This window comes from Pundamilia nyererei, unplaced genomic scaffold (genome assembly GCF_000239375.1).
Source record: "Pundamilia nyererei isolate P.nyererei 1_Seehausen unplaced genomic scaffold, PunNye1.0 scaffold00133, whole genome shotgun sequence".
NCBI lineage: Eukaryota > Metazoa > Chordata > Actinopteri > Cichliformes > Cichlidae > Pundamilia > Pundamilia nyererei.
The window spans coordinates 376,676-392,444 of NW_005187534.1; the positions used below are offsets into that span (position 1 = coordinate 376,676).

Consider the following 15,769-nt stretch of genomic DNA (forward strand, 5'->3'; position numbering starts at 1 on the left):
ACTACACACTGACTACACACTAACTACACACTAACTACACACTAACTACACACTAACAAACACGCCGTCACTCCTAAAACTTCCCCCTCCCTAAACATCTAAATGCCATGTTGCCATATCATGTTTTGATTGGTCCACATGGTACATTTTTCCACCAATAGGAAAGGCTGGAGGGGGGCTGTCTTTGCTCACAGAATTTCGAGCGTTTTCCTTATAAAACGCCGTTTTTACCGTTTCTTCCCGCAGTAAATATAAACAACGACAGTATTCAGGAAGAAAACCAAACACTGCAGATATTTTATCATAACTCTGGTTTTACGTGGCCGATCAACACAGTTTAAAAACTGGTATAAAGTCCACACTGTTTCCGTCAGTTGTTCCTTCTGTCCTGCTCACATCTCCAATGGTTGTACACGTTGTCATTAACGTGGCTTCACTCCACATCAGCCGCTTTGCTAAAACACCGGTGTCACCGGCACATAAGGACGCTGTCATAGCCTGTCAACCACGTGGATTAGCTGCACGTGCGCAGCTTAGAGGGAACATTGGTAAGGACTGTTATAGATGGATGGTTTAAATAAAAGTTTCTAAAACCTTAAACAGCTCCGTCCCAGTCCACTCTGCCTCTCAGAGTCTAAACTTAGCCGGTGATATAACAGGCTTAGCGCTGCTCTGGGATCAGCCTGTCAGTCGGTGCAGAGGGCCGATCGCCCCCAGCCTGTGTGAGCAGTGAGGGCTCTGCACCTCTGGTGGTTTTTGACTCACTGTTGCTTGGAGAGAAGAGCTGCTTTTTCATCTTCCTGTTAATAAGCAGGCGGTGCTGGGATTCAAACCCACGATCTCCTGTTTAGCTGGCTAGCGCTTTAACCACAGTGCCTCACTCCATCTGACACGCACCTGTTAGAGGGGCGTCCACAGGTGTGCTCGGGGCGTCCACAGGTGTGCTCGGGGCGTCCACAGGTGTGCTTGGGGCGTCCACAGGTGTGCTCGGGGTACCTGGGCTGTTTAAAGTCCTGCAGCCTCCTCAGGTGTTTGGAAAGTTCACAGACTTTATCATATTTAATGAAGACCACATACAACACATGGAGCACCACCTGAATTAAAAACGTGAGATTTATAGGTGTGACTCTGCCCCCCAAATTACACCTACAAACAGCATTTCTGGTTCCCAGTGTGCGCACTGACACCACCCTGCCCACCATCAGGCAGAAGGTGGTGTTACCCCGATAACATCTGACCCGTATGCTCTCGTGGGCTTCGTGTGTCGCCTTTAAAAACACTGAATGTGCTGATTCAGACTCACTTTGTTGGGCTTCTCATTTTGTCCTGTCAGGTTCCCTTGTGTGTGTTTGCTCGTCTCTGTGATTGTTTCTGCAGTTTTTGGCTCTTTCTTGCCTCTCTCTAGTTTTTGTGCTAATATTTGTGGATTGTTGTCTTTTGAGGGTCTGTTTGTGTGTCTTTGAAGCGGTTTTTGTCCCGTTTTGTCATTTTCCACCTAATTTGAGGCTTTTTTGTCTCTTCGTTATCATTTTGTGTCTTGCGTCTCTCTAAGCTGTCGTCCTCTCGAGGTCTATTTGTGGCAGCTGAGTCCTGTTGTGGTCATCGTGCTTCTCTTTGTCGGACATTAATTGTTTACTTTTGAATCTTTGTAAAGATAAATTTCATCTGATGTTGAGAGGTTTAATCTCTGTGTGATTACTTTGCCGTTCTTTGAGGTTATCGGCTCTGTTTTTGGCTCCACTGACTCTCTGTGGCGGTCATGTTTGTAGTTTTCTGTAGGTGTTGGAGTCCTTTAGGCTGGGGTAAACCTGAGGACAGTCCTGACAGGTGGACACTTTTCTTCTGGGTCCACGAGGCTCAGAGCGTTCCCCTGACGGGTGAAGTTGGGCTCGGGCCTCGCTGACGCCTTCGGCAGCGACCCGTGGAGGGATTTGAACCTGCTGACCTTTAAGCTATCAGTGCCACTCCACTCGTGGCCTTTCTGTTTGGGCTTTATCGCCACCGAGATAATGAGACGTTTCCTGACGCTGCCCCTGATTGGATGCGTGGGAGACCCTGGGCGCTGCATGATTGAGGGGGGCAGTGAGGAGGGTCTAGAAGAATCTGCTGGTCTATATTAGCCGCTGTGAATCACGGCGAGCCTGGCATACCGGGTGTCCCCTTTCACGCCATATAAGTCCACCCCCCCTCCTTTCCCTGCAGACCCCCCTGCCCTGCCTCACCCCGCCTCACCCCACCGCCCCCCCACAATGCCACACCACTGTCTGAGGCTATTCTTAGGCTGTCACTTCAGCCCGTCCGAGCAGGCAGGTCCTCCTCTTTCTCCTCTCAGCTGCTGCGACTCGTTCTCTTCCTCTCCGGTTGGTGCATTTCACTCATTTTTCTTTCCTCCGTGATTGCTTCACCTGCTTCACGCCCTCTCTCTCTATCGCCTCTCTGCTTTCAGAGCCGTCCCGTGTCTCCTGCAGCTGCCGGTGGGTTTTGTTCCAGAAACTCTGCTCTGACTTTGAAGGATCTTTGTAGTTGTGTGGAAGAAGAATGAGCACCTACACCGTGTCGCTGCCAGGCCCCGGGCCCTGGGGCTTCAGGCTGCAGGGGGGCAAGGACTTCAACATGCCGCTGACCATCTCCAGGGTAGGAAATCGGACAGGAAACGCACTTTTTCACCTGCAGCTTCGCCCAATTTCTGTGTTTGGCTGACAGATGTGAGTCTCTGATATCTGTGTCCCAGTCTGAGTCCTTGGTGGTGTTACAAAAGGGAATGAATCTAGAAAGACGAAGCTGGGACGGTTTAAGATGCAAACCATTGTTGCATGTCCTGCCTTATTTCCTGTCATCTGTATTCTTTCAAAATAAAGCTCAAAATTCCCCTCAGCATTGTTACTGAAACTTTAATGATTAATATTTAAAATCCGAGCTGGTGTGAGCCTCGGGTCTGTTCGACGTGCTCATGAGTCATTAAACTCAACCTGCTGTAGACTAATTCCATTTCGAGTCCAGCTGAGGAGACGTGGCTGCTTCGGGGCATAATCTCTGATGTGTGGCTGATTTCTTTTTGAATCAGTGAAGCCCGTCGACCCCCCCGGTCAGGTAGGGAGGCCGAAGCAGAGGTGGAGGCCTGAAACTGGAGCTGGTGTTGCTTTCGGAGCCTCGCCTCTCTGGACAGATGGAGAGACGAAGTTCCTGCAGCTCCACTGTAATCTGCTAGTGGGATGTTGATGACCTTTGACCTCTGTGTCGGGTTCTGTTTGGTGATTTTGGATGTGATGCCTGATGTGTTGGGAAAAGGTGTGGCTGCAGCTTTGTGTAGCCTCTTGTTGGCAGTGAATTTTGGCAGTTTTGCATTTTTCAGGTCACGTTGCATCAGTGCTGATTGTTTTTGTCCTCTTGCTGTTATTTGGTGTCTCTGTGGGTTGTTTGGGTTTGCAGTGCAGCTAGTCTGCATGGTTTTGGAGATACTGAACAACTTATTTCTGTAGTTTTGCATCTAATTTTAGTTTCTTTTCCTTTTACGGTCATTAAATGTCTCTCTCTCTGGTATTTCTGCCTTTTGGTGCAGTTGTTGTGTAGTTAAATTCTTTGGGTTTCTTTTCTTTTTAGTGATTTTGAGACTTTTTGTGGTTGTTAAATTCGGGGGTTTGTTTGTGTTTTGGGTCTTTTTAACGTTTTTTTAATTGTTCAGTTGTTTTTTGCGTCTGTCCTGGTTCGTTCAGGTAATTCTGTGTCTTTTGTCAGGTTGTAAGTCGTCTTTTTGCAGCTCAGTTTGGCAGTTTTGTGTCTTTCTTGTAGTTCAAGCCTCTGACCCTTTCGGGTTGTTGTGTTTCTGTTAGTTTTCTTGTGCGTCTCTTTGTGATGGGCTCGGGTTCATTTTATGTTTCTTTCTGATTTGCAGTTATTGTCCAGCCGACTTTGGTGGTTTTGGACCCTGAGCTGTGTTTACTGGGGTTCATATATGTTGCTGTACTTTTATTCAAACTGTTTAACTTGGCAGGATGTTCCAGATGTTCATGTGAGCCTCTTTTCCACACATTTAGCCTACAGATGTTTTGTGTTGTGTTTGGGTGCTGCTGCTCTTCCATTGTTATTCACTGCATCTGTAATCCAAGTCTCTGCTGGCGGCTCCACAGTTTCCATCATTGCATTCACCTTAAACCGAGTCCTCCCACAGGAGAGACAGACGCAGGTCCCCACAACATGACTGTGAACAGATTTAGGACCCTACAACAGCAGCAGTGATAAAAACGCACACACACAGACACACACACACGCTGTGAGGACTCATTCATTCGGGGACGGCCGACCTTCAGTGCTCCCCCTGCTCAGCTGTTACACTCATCAGCCTCTGTGAGCGCGCTGTTTGTTAACAGCTCCACGTGCTTTACGCAGCTCCTCCGTCAGGCTGAGAAAGATGGAGGTCCTCTTTGAGATACTAAACCATGTTTAGTCGTCCAGAACAGTCACAGGGCTGAAACAAAGCCTCACGATTCAGAACCTTTTTCGTTTTTTATTCTTAAATTGTTTCACTTGATGATTGAGGTGAGACCTTATGTCTGTGTCAGGGCAGCACTCATACAGGAACAGTAAATCTTGTGTTCCTGGTTCGAGGAGCTGTTTTTGGCCCCGGGTTTTGCCTCTCAGGTTGCACCTCGCTGACGGAGTTGGTGGGAGGTGTTTCCACGTTGCCGGAGACGAGCCAAAAATAAGACTCGAGCAGAACCTCTGTCTGTGTGAGAGTCAGCGACCGGTTTAACCCCGGAGAGGCTGGCAGGACCTCTGCTCCTCGCTCTGGGATGTGACAGTCATGTTACACCAACCATACAACCACACAAAAAGTTCTGAATGAACTGTGGATTCACGAGTATTAACAGACTTCTGCTACATGGACCTCGTTTCACCTCTAGTGCCGATGATGCTCTACGTGAAGAACTGAGAACGAGGACCTTCCTTTTCCATCCAACCCTCCAGTTTCTGCCTGATTGTCGGCTCGGATCCAAGTTCACGTCCCTGTCAACGTTTTCCGTCCTGAGTCGGTTTGTAACGACCCTGCTGCAGCCTGCTGCTGCTCCATCAGGACAGGTAGTCAGATGGAGCTTCTTCCTGTTCCTTCCTTTCACAATAAAAGCCCTTCACAGTGACTCCTGCACATGAACGTGTGACGCCAATTGATAACCGATTCTGAGGTTAAAATGAAATGCATCTTTACTTTTGCTGGCGGATCATGTAAAGCAGCTCCGTCGGCCCACGCTGCCATGATTTAGACATGTCTGCTTTCCCTTCTCACTGCTGCTGTAGGCCAGACACACTTGCATCCTGTCAAATGCTCAACAGACTTAAACTAATACCAGTGAGGAAGGAAATTCAGCAGTGTTCATATTCCCATCATCCCTCTCTGCTCGCTGGTTCATTGTTCAGAGCATGAGGTTCAGGGAGCGGCGGTGAAGAGGTGGGATTTACAGGCAGACGAGGCTGAGTTAGATCCAATCTGCTGCTCAGCGCTCAAAGAGAATATCAGCAGGGTCACAGGATCCTCCCCATCCAAGCTTTCCTTCAAAGCCCGACATCTCTCCGTCAATGTTTTGAGCTGCAGAGCTCCAGAAGGAATGAAATGCATGTCGCTGCACCGGCACAGATGTGGATTAATCTGCTGCTCAAAATAGTCCCCAACAGATGCACCCTTTCCCCTGAACATGAGTGAAGTGTGGGTCAAACAGGTCCAGTGTGACTCTCACTTGGATTATTTAAATAGTAACGACTTCTTACTTTTTAACTGGATCACAGACCAGCTCATGTAGCAGATAACTGCCATACAGTGTGTACCACAGTGTGTACCACTGAGTGATGGCACAGTGCCGGACAGTCTGCATGTTTCATCCCTGATTGGTTGAGAAGCTGCAGGAGCTTCACTTTATGCTTTGCTGCTTTAAGTTAAAAGGATTTGTAATGAATCTTCTCCATCTCAGAGTTCCTCTGCGCTCTGTCGGAGCCTTGTTTGAATATATTTAGAGCCAAATGACTTCAGTCCTTCCTTCGGGCCGGCAGCGGCGATTGTTCTGAAGTCGTGTCTGGGAGTTTGGGACGATTCGAGGCTGAAAAAGTGACAGCTGGTGGCCTCTAAAGGACCAGCAGCAGAGAGGAAGTGTTCACACGGAGCAGGATTCGTGCCGCTTTAATCCATGGAAACGTCTCTGCGCAGTTTGCACACCCTCTAAAAGTTTCCAGTTTTGTTTTACAGCCAACATCTCCAGGTCATTTCCACTGTTTTTATCCTTTGAACGGTTTTTTAGTATTTTACAAACCGCATCTCTGATTTAGGTTATTTGGAGTGAAGGATTTATGTATGCAATAGGTGACAGATGGCGTTTAAGAAGCCCAAATGTTCTGCAGATTTTAGCCAATATTTCTAATGTCATCATGTCCAGATGACAGTCTAGTAACAGCAGGATATGCACGGACACACTGCAGGAGCTTTTTTCAGTGTCAGGCCAACGCTGTCTACATCATCCAGAATCTAGAACATGATGGGTTTCATTTGTGCAGCCCAGAGATAAAAGCTCATTCAGCCTGTTTACCAGGTCTGTTGTAAAGCATGCTCTACTGGGATTTGAACACAGGCTCTCCTGTTTACGAGACAGACGCTTCAACCAGCTAAGCTGCACGCCTCCTGAGGGCGCTGCAGCTTCTTACAGCTGAGTCCTCTTGGCTGTGAGGTTGATTTAGAGTTGAGTTTAAAATGCCGTCAAGATTTCTGCTTTGCTTCTTTGACTTGAAAACAGTGTCACCACCTCGAGGGTCTTTCTGTCCAAACCTTTGCACAGCAGCTCTTTGTACTGTTTACTATTAGCACAGAACCATCAGCACAACCACATCAAAGGAGTTCAGATCAAATATGAAGAATACGAAATCTCAGTGTACACAGATGATGTTTTGGTATACGTAGCAGAACCACACTCGTCAATAAGAAAGTTAAAGAGTCTGATCTGTGGATTTGGTTACTCAGACCAAACTGAGGAAAGGTTCATAAACAAGAACATTTGTCTCTTTGCTTTCATACAAACACAAAAGAATGTCTTATTCATCTATAGCTACAAAATCTATTAAAAAAAACTTTTTTGTTGTGATATATTTTTCACACATGTGAGTTTGTTTGAAAGGCAGAACTAGAGATCTCCTGTTTACGTCATCGACTCCGAGTCCGTTTGTGGGATTGTCCCCAAATGTTGGGAAGATGAGTTAGAAACACATCTTTAAATGTCTCTCTGAGCAGCTAGAGGTGTGTTTGTGTGAAAGCAAAGACTTTCTTCTTGTTTTGAGGCATTTCTGTTCTCAGCTAAAGAAATCAAAGATGAAAAAGTAAATACCAGAAAGTCTGCAGTTGCTGAAGGACACATCAGTCTTTCTCTGTGGCTGTTTTTTCAGACATAAATGACCTTTGTTCCACGCAGCAGAGATTCCTGTGCTTTTACTTCATGTCTGTGTTTAATTAGTGATTTTCTTACAAAGCTTCACGGGGCTCTGAGCGTTCCTGCTGCTCCTCTCACAGCTCAAAGCTCGCTCGAGTTTTACAGTCGGGGCGAAAGCCGAGCCGGCGGTAATTCGATGCCCGCTGTAACAAACACACGGAGCTGACTCAGCACTCGGCGAGCTCCCCGCTGACCCCGCTGCTTCCTGCCACAGCTGCACATGCTGCTGATGGTCAGGGGATCCCAAATGGCTTCAGGAAACCCCAAATAAGACGTGTGAACTAAGACTGGACTCGGTTTAGTAGGTCAGCGGGGAGTTGAATACAAGTTTCAGCTGTGAGATCGACACAAATAGACCAAGCAGCTTTAGTCAGACTGCACAGAGGTGCGTTTCTTTAGACTAAGCAGGAGGGTCAAAACAACTGTGGCCTTCTTCAGTCATGCTGGACCCACAACAGATTCAAAACAACTGTGAGGAGGTGCAGAGTTAGCAAAAAGAGACAACGTGCACATACCAGATATACAACTGCTGAAAAAGATCAAAATATGCCTGCAAAATGCATAAAAATGGAGGGAAAAGGACCAAAAACAAACTTCATACAGATGAAAAGCTGCTACAAAAGGATGTGCACTCACAGAAGAGGACACACAAAATGAACTCAAAAGATGAAATGATAATTTAAGGATGCAAAATATGAAATGCTAAAAGAGATGTACAATAATCACTCGTGCAAATTGAAGCCCGGGGGATGCAAAATGTCTGAAAAGGGATGCAAACAGAGTGCAGCAAGCAACAAAAAGCACCAACACAGAAATGGAAAACAACCATACGCACAAAAAGACACAAAGAGGATGTAAAACAGAAAAACAAAGAAAATGAAATCAACTGTGAGGAGGCCAAAAGAATCAGAGAAAGTGCAAAATAAAGGATACAAATAATAAATAACAATAATAATAACTTCATTTATAAAGCGTACAGCTATTTGAAACTAAAAAGATAAATAAATAAAAGCAATACAAGTAAAAAACAGTAAGAATTTAAAAACTAGAAGGCATAGAATTGAATCCCTACACACAAACACACACATGCAAGGACACACAAATGGTTATTTGAGGATGGAAGACGATCAAAAAGAGACAGAAAGAAGCAACAAACATTCAGACTGAAGGATGAAGCAAAACCACTGTGAGGACGACGGGAAGGAGTGGCCGTCACAGATCCACTCAGCCCACAGCTGTGGGACAAAATGTTACACAGGCATGCAAAAAAAATCTGACGCAAACAGATAAAAGTTAACTTTATGAATCGATGTGAGAAATAATCAGCTGCAGTTTATCTCTGCAGCGAGGCGGCGAGCAGCTGCTGACAGGCAGCGGGCTGTTTTTAGCCTCTGAAGGACACACACCCACGCACGGACACACACACACGCCGACACACACACACGTCTTATCTCTGCTTTCTCAGCTCATCTACTGTTACTGTCGCTGCTGTCAGAGAAAGTCCAGAGCCTCAGTTCTAACTCTTTCTTGTCCAGAGAGGAGACGAGCGACCATAAAGAGAAGGAGACCCGCCTCCTCTGATGTCATCTCACTTCGGACACACCTAACGTGTATCTGTGTGTGTGTCCGTGCGTGTGTGTGTGTGTATGTAGGTCAGCTCCCAGTGAAACTAGGCCACTCTGCCGCCTGGACAGGCCTCACATTGTTGCAGCTCGGCCGTGACGAGAAAAGCTGAAAGCAGCAAACAAACGTTTGGATGAGAGAGGCCGACAGCTCCTACAGCCAGATCATCAGGGTGATGTCGCAGTGAAATATGTAGAAAAAGCTCCTTCAGGCACTGCTGGGACTTGAACCCAGCAGGTCAGAGCACCTGTTTACATGCAGGTGCTCTGACCTGCTGACCTACAGCACCTCCTCCTTCCTGCTTTTGCTGAAGATTTCCTTCCGTTCCTTCTTACAGCTGCTTCCCTCAAGTCTCTGTAGAGCACATCATCTCCTAACCCAGCATCCTCCTCCATCACTACATCCATTAACCTCCTCCAGGTTCATGGATGTTCATCTCTAATTTTCTTAAGCTCAATGAGGATCAAACTGAAATCCTTTTTATTGGCACTAAATCCAACCTAGTGAAGGCAAACCATTTCTCACTAACTCCACAGTTTTCCCCTCACCTCAGAGCCTTGATGTCATCACAGTTCACTCTCCCATCAGTAATCTCAGCTGTTCTGCCTGTTTCCATCTACGCAACATTAACACGTCCTTCTCTTTCCACCCAGTCTGCGTCCATTCTTGTCCACGGTCTCGTTACCTCCCGCCTTGACTGTTGTAATTCTCTCTTGCATGGTCTCCCCCAAAAATCCCTCCATCAGCTTCAACTGGTTCAAAACTCTGCTGGCCCCATTATTACCAGAACCCCTCCTACCAGCACAGACCACCCGAAAGCTCTGCTCCCAGGCTGTGGAAGTTTCCACCCCCACATATAAGAAACACTGGTTCTCTCCCCCAGATTAAATCTCACCTCATGTTGAGAGCAGCCCTTCCATCAGCCTCTTTTATTAAAGTCTGATAATGAAGAGCATCTAAGTATAAATGAATGATTCCAGCTTTGGTGAGAAAACTGAACAGCCATTGATGACCTGTGATGGATGTTGAACCATATGATCACCTAGTTATAATAACATTGTTTAACCTGGTTAAAGAAGCAGCAAATATGTTAGCTTTAGCTTCTCATAGCAGGTGCTGTAGCTTAACAGGTTAATGTGCTTGCCTTGTAAACAGGAGAGCCTGGATTCAAATCACAGCCGTGCATCCATGTGCTTCATGCCATTTAACTCCATCTGTGGTTTTCCTTTGACTCAGAGCAGCAAATCAGCCAAGTTTGGCATCGTATTCCTGAATCACCGAGGACTAAACAGCTGACAGTCGTCCTGCTGCTTGTGTTTATTGACCCATCTTCCATTTCTCTGTCCCGCCTTGATTGTCTGAACCGATTAAATCAGCAGGTTCAGTGAAGTCAGATAAGTTAAACTTTAATTTCATTTATATGAAAACACTGCTGGGATTTGAACCCAGGATCTCCTATTTACAAGGCAGATGCTTTGACCAGCTAAGCTACAGCACCTCAGCCAGACCCCCGATTATCCCCTGATTGGGCCGCTGGTCTTTTTAGACAAGGTTCCTCCCTTGAATCAGTTAAGATGGTGTGTGTGTGAAAACACTGAGATTAGACTAGTCTGAGCTTCTGCAGGCTTCTGAGGTTCGGGAGGGCAGAGCGAGCCGTAACGATGTCGAGCTTGTCATCTTCCCAGGACTCTGCCGTCCCAGCCCTGCACTGCTCAGAGACAAAGCAGCGAAGCTCGTCTGAGGGCAGATGTGCTCTCAGTAATGGTACACTGCATGGAGAGAAGATAATGATGGTAACCATGTATTTGTGCACCAACCACGCCATCCTTTTGGACAAAGATTGGATCAGAGCTGCAGGATGAAGCAGGGTGCTGGGTCACATCCAACAAGCTGATGGAGGATCCCCCAGCCACCTCTCACACTTCATATTCCTCCATTGATTTTTCCATCCTCCTGCTCTGTATTTGATTAATAAACTCCGGTGATACCACAGCGAGCTCAGTCCCTGTGCTCAGTAACTACTGGAGGCTCTCACCTCATCACCAGTAAGAGGTTTAAAGGGGAGCTGGAACATAAATCCTGCCATGTGGGTATAGCTGCAAGGTTGCAAAATGCCCCTGATCCGCTCCACCCTGATGTTTGACAAACAGGCGTAGCGTCTCGGTGAGACGCCCTGGGTGACGGACCGTTTTGGGACCATCTCATATTCTCTCTCTTACTCAAATAATATCATATAGAAATAATTAATAATATCAGTAGCATCATTTCAGCACCATGGACAGCAACAGCAGCCAGAGGTCATCCATGCTGGTCTGGAGAGCCTGAACCGACGGCAGCTGGACTTCTTCTGTCCGTGAGATGTTCACATTTAGAAACTCTTCACTTCTAAAACAGGTGAAAACCCCCCAGAGGGGGCCGTCCCCAGAGGGGGCAGTCCCCCTTGGAGGCGCTCCTAAAAATCGTTGAGCCACTGTTGATGATGTGAGACATCACATGATCAGGGCACCATCGTGAGCTCCTCTTCAACCAGGCATGGAGCACAGACAAGAGGCCCGATTGGACAGCTTCCACATATCACAGTGTGAGATACAGGAAAGGATCACATACATGAGGCGCTGTGGCTCAGCTGGTTAAAGCACCTGTTTAGTAAGCAGGAGATCCTGGGTTCTAATACCTGCAGTGCCTGTTTGGCGTCTCACACAGCAGCTGTGTTTTTGTAGCGTTTCCTTTCAGCAGGAATCCAAAGTCTCACTTTCTAATAAATTATGATTTTACACTTGGTCTCGACTTGCAGTCAGCATTTTATAAACACGCTCAGAATGCTAGCTTATCGTACACATCTATCAAAAAATGGTAAAAGGCTGTTGTTTTGTAGCAACCTTCCTCTGAATGCGTGCATCCCTGCAGTCACCAGGAGGACCACATACAGCCTCCCGCATGATGTCAATTGTTAGGGTCACATGAAGTCCAATGGATCTTAGGCCTGATTAAAGGGGGAAGTAATAAAGGTGTACTAAAAGGCACTGCTGGGATTTGAACCCAGGATCTCCTGTTTACGAAACAGGCGCTTTGACCAGCTAAGCCACAGCGCCTTGGGACTGAGGTTTGGGGTTTCTCTGTATTATTGCTAACTTACAATCTAAAGCACCTCGAGGTAACTGCTGCTGTGATTTGGAGATAAAAATAAAATTGAATTGAAATGTATTAAAGATCCAGAACCCCAAAGTGTCCAGGAACAGTGTCACTGTTAGCGTCTTCTTCTGTTCCCAGACTGAATTTAAAGTCAAGCCTAAACCGCCCCCACCAAATAAAGCCATGCTGATGCAGTGTTAACAACAGGAGGGCACTTTCTGTTGGTGTGTAGAGCAACCTGAAACTTCTCTGGGATGAAATTTCAACACAAAAATACAAAAATGCGACTTGGTGTCCTCAATGGTGGCTGTCCCACAGTGTGGTTCCAAGCAGATGCCAAAGTGCTCTTACATAAAGAACTGATGACGTCACTGTGGGGCTTCATGTGGATGGTTCAAAATGCCAAATCCTGGTGATGAGGAGTGATTTGCTTCTGTCTTTAAAACCTCACAGCTAACTCATGAGAGCAGGAACGTCTGTTTTTCTGTCTAACATCGAAACGTCTTCCAGCTCTGTGAAAAGCTCCTCTCGTGTTTTCCTCTGAGAAACTGAAGCGTGAAAGTTGAGGCCTCACCCTGCTGACGCGCTGTTTCTGTAACGTGTCCAGATTAGGTTGTGCAGACGTTTTAAAGCTGATTAAATCTTTTCCCATTTCATGGATTGTTTCGTGGAAAACCATTTCAGGATGAACGAGTGCGCGCTGACCTGTGAAAGGTGACTCACACGTGGTCGTCTCTGTGTTTGGACAGATCTCTCCAGGCAGCAAGGCGGCGCAGGGCAACCTGATGCAGGGTGATGTCATCGTCGCCATCGATGGCGTCAGCACCGAGGGGATGACTCACCTGGAGGCCCAGAACAAAATCAAGATGGCAAACTACAACCTGGCACTCACCATGTCCAAGTAAGAACCGACTCCTCCCTGCTCACACTTCCTGTCTGTAACAGCTTCCTGTTTGTCCTCCTGCTGTCTGGAGCTCAGATGTTGATGTGAAAACGTAAACCTTTTAGGCCCCACACAGGTGACAGTTACACCTGCCAGTCTCTGAGGTCTCATTGATTGGTAATAACTCGTCTGGGGCGTCAGAAGATCTGAAGGTGTCTGACGGTTTTTATGATTCTGTGTTTTTTGCATTCGTTATTCACTCTGCAGAAAAACTGGTCAGATATCATAAACAAAAAGTCCTGTTGGGTTTAAAGTGGACAGGTTCTGCTCATCTGCACCTCCATATTTTATCCTCACAATCTCCTGCGACAGCTTTGCATGATTCACAGTTCAAAATAATCCTTCTTTGTGTGATATTAAGCCTCCGTGCACCGCCTCAGCTCATCCTCTGTCTGAAATGTAGTTTGTGAAGTTTCTTTTCGTTCTTTTCGTTCTTTTAGTTCTTCAGGTTTTCCGGGTTAGATGTTTTGATCCTGTTGTCCTGTGTGTGATGTTGGATTGAAGCGCACGGCCACTGCCTGGAATGAAGGTTGTGGATTTTGGGATTTCCCTCAGTCTGCTGCATCCTTTGCGCTCGGATCATTTCCTCCTTTCAGCCATTACGTTTACGTCTCTTTGTGCCATGAAGACGTCTGACAGCTGAGAGGGGAAATGAATGTTGGTCCACAAAGCGCTCCCTGCGGTCTCTCATAACCACGAAGCCTCGGGGTGATGAAGATAAGACGCTCAGCTCAGGATGAAGAGACGCCGTTTTTCTTTCCTATTGTTGTTTTAAATGTTTTGCTGGTGTGAAGTCAAGCTTGTGATGAAGCGGTGGAAACAGGCCAGGAAATCATTGTTAACCCCCGCTCACCCTCGAGCTGTATCGACCGATGAGGAGGACCGCTCACAATAAACTGACTTCACTCAAGTTTTCATATCGGGGTCATTTTCCTTTTCCCACCAGAACAAAACGACCGTAACGAACCTGTGAAGAGACAGAGGGTGAGATAAAAACCTCAGAAGACCATGCACTGAAGATAACCACAACCTTATCGTCATCATAACATCCTGTTTGATTCTCTTTTATTCTAATGGGACCGAAAACATCATTTTGCTTCTTTTCTCGACCACAGGAGTCGCCCCCTGCTGCTTTCAGATGGCCCCGCCCCTCCCTGAGCCTGGTTATGGTATCTTCTGTTTAGAAGACAGATGCGTTACCCAGCTACGCCCCACTCCAACAGCACAGACATGGTGCAGAGGTCCAGTTCAAGGACTCCTGTTAGCTAAGGCAAAGCCTAGCAGGCAGCTAGCAGCTAAAGCTGCCAACATGTAGGACAGGGGTGGGCAACTCCAGGCCTCGAGGGCCGGTGTCCTGCAGGTTTTAGATCTCACCCTGGGTCAGCACACCTGAATCACATGACTAGTTCATTACCAGGCCTCTGGAGAACTTCAAGGCAGGTTGAGGGGGTCTCACACCAGTCTTCGAGGCCTGGAGTTCCCCACCCCTGATGACTTTTTTTCACCTCCAGGTGTTCCTATAGTGATCCACTGTCAGGTGAAGTCTCTGAATCTTGAATATGAACTGAGAGCTGCTGAACAGGCGACAGTGCTGAGTGGAGTAAAAGAAATTTCCCCTGACGGCGGGTCAGGCTGGAAACAGTGAGGCTGTGGTTGGCCCTGTGGCCTGCAGCAGGAAGCTTCATTACTCTTCAGAGCAGACGTTCTCTTTGTGTTCATTCTCATCGCAGCTCTCAGACCTTGTCTTTCATTTCTTGAGGCGAGCATTTGGAGCCGACTTTTTTTGGTTTTGTGCCCTTACTTTCACCTTTTCTTCCATTTGCTGCAATTTTATCCGACTTAAATTTTGCTGTTTTCTGTCGTCAGTCTGCTTTAACATCTGACCTGCTTTTATTATTTTCTCTGGAGAAATTGAAGCTTTTCCTGCTGCTGATGTTTTTTCTATAATAGCCACAAGTAAAGTGATTTGTAAAAGTCCTGCTCAGACGTTTCATCACACGGTGGTTTCAGTTTGTTTTTGATTATTAAACCTGCTGGATGGACGCTGTCACGCTGCCGCTCTGACAGACTACACTGTTAATCTGTCAGAATGCAGATGATTGATGAAAACCAGACTTTATGGTCGTTTCTACGAGGCACAAATATTCAGAGGAGCGCACGAGAATTAAAACCTTCACGTTTCATTTTCATCTTCTCTCTCTTAGATAAGCTGCCCTCCTTTCATTTCACGATGCGAGCATCAATGCCTCTCTTTCTTTTCTCCGTGCAGGTCGAAGCGTCCGATTCCGATGGCGGCACCGAGAATGGACGCCACGATTCCCGTCGTCCCTCACCAGCAGGTAAATGAACCCATAATGCATCAAAATCATTATTTTATTCTTCAACAGGATGAATTTACTTCACCTTTGTTTTGTCGGCATATCTGGCAGCGTACAATGATTACAGAGAAGTAACAACACTGTAATGCACGCATAGATGTTTCCTCATAGTGAAGTAACTTAGTCATTAATTTATGCATTGGATCATTTTATTCTGTAGTCACATTTATATATTTATATATGTATTTGTGCAGCACTGGTTATTTTTGTCTACATTGAAACAACCCCCCCCC

The 15,769-nt window shown here is 46.6% G+C and overlaps 1 protein-coding gene and 1 non-coding gene across 6 annotated transcripts in view; one reads left to right on the top strand and one right to left on the bottom strand.

Annotated features, from left to right (window-relative positions):
• The window catches only part of LOC102212741 (LIM domain-binding protein 3), a 34,603-nt gene that overhangs the window by 2,452 nt on the left and 16,382 nt on the right, over positions 1 to 15,769 (top strand). For 2 of the 5 annotated variants that reach the window (XM_005743554.1, XM_005743553.1), the window contains exons 1-4: positions 1,938 to 2,360; positions 2,447 to 2,634; positions 12,965 to 13,116; positions 15,428 to 15,497. In XM_005743554.1, coding sequence (XP_005743611.1) covers positions 2,539 to 2,634; positions 12,965 to 13,116; positions 15,428 to 15,497 — 318 coding nt within the window. In that variant the 5' untranslated portion in view covers positions 1,938 to 2,360; positions 2,447 to 2,538. Of the gene's footprint in view, positions 1 to 1,937; positions 2,361 to 2,446; positions 2,635 to 12,964; positions 13,117 to 15,427; positions 15,498 to 15,769 lie in introns of those variants that run through there. The other 3 variants (XM_013913476.1, XM_005743555.1, XM_013913475.1) reach the window with 3 other exon arrangements.
• Positions 12,102 to 12,175, bottom strand: trnat-cgu (transfer RNA threonine (anticodon CGU)). Its single transcript has one exon. It is a non-coding gene; the product is annotated as a tRNA-Thr (tRNA).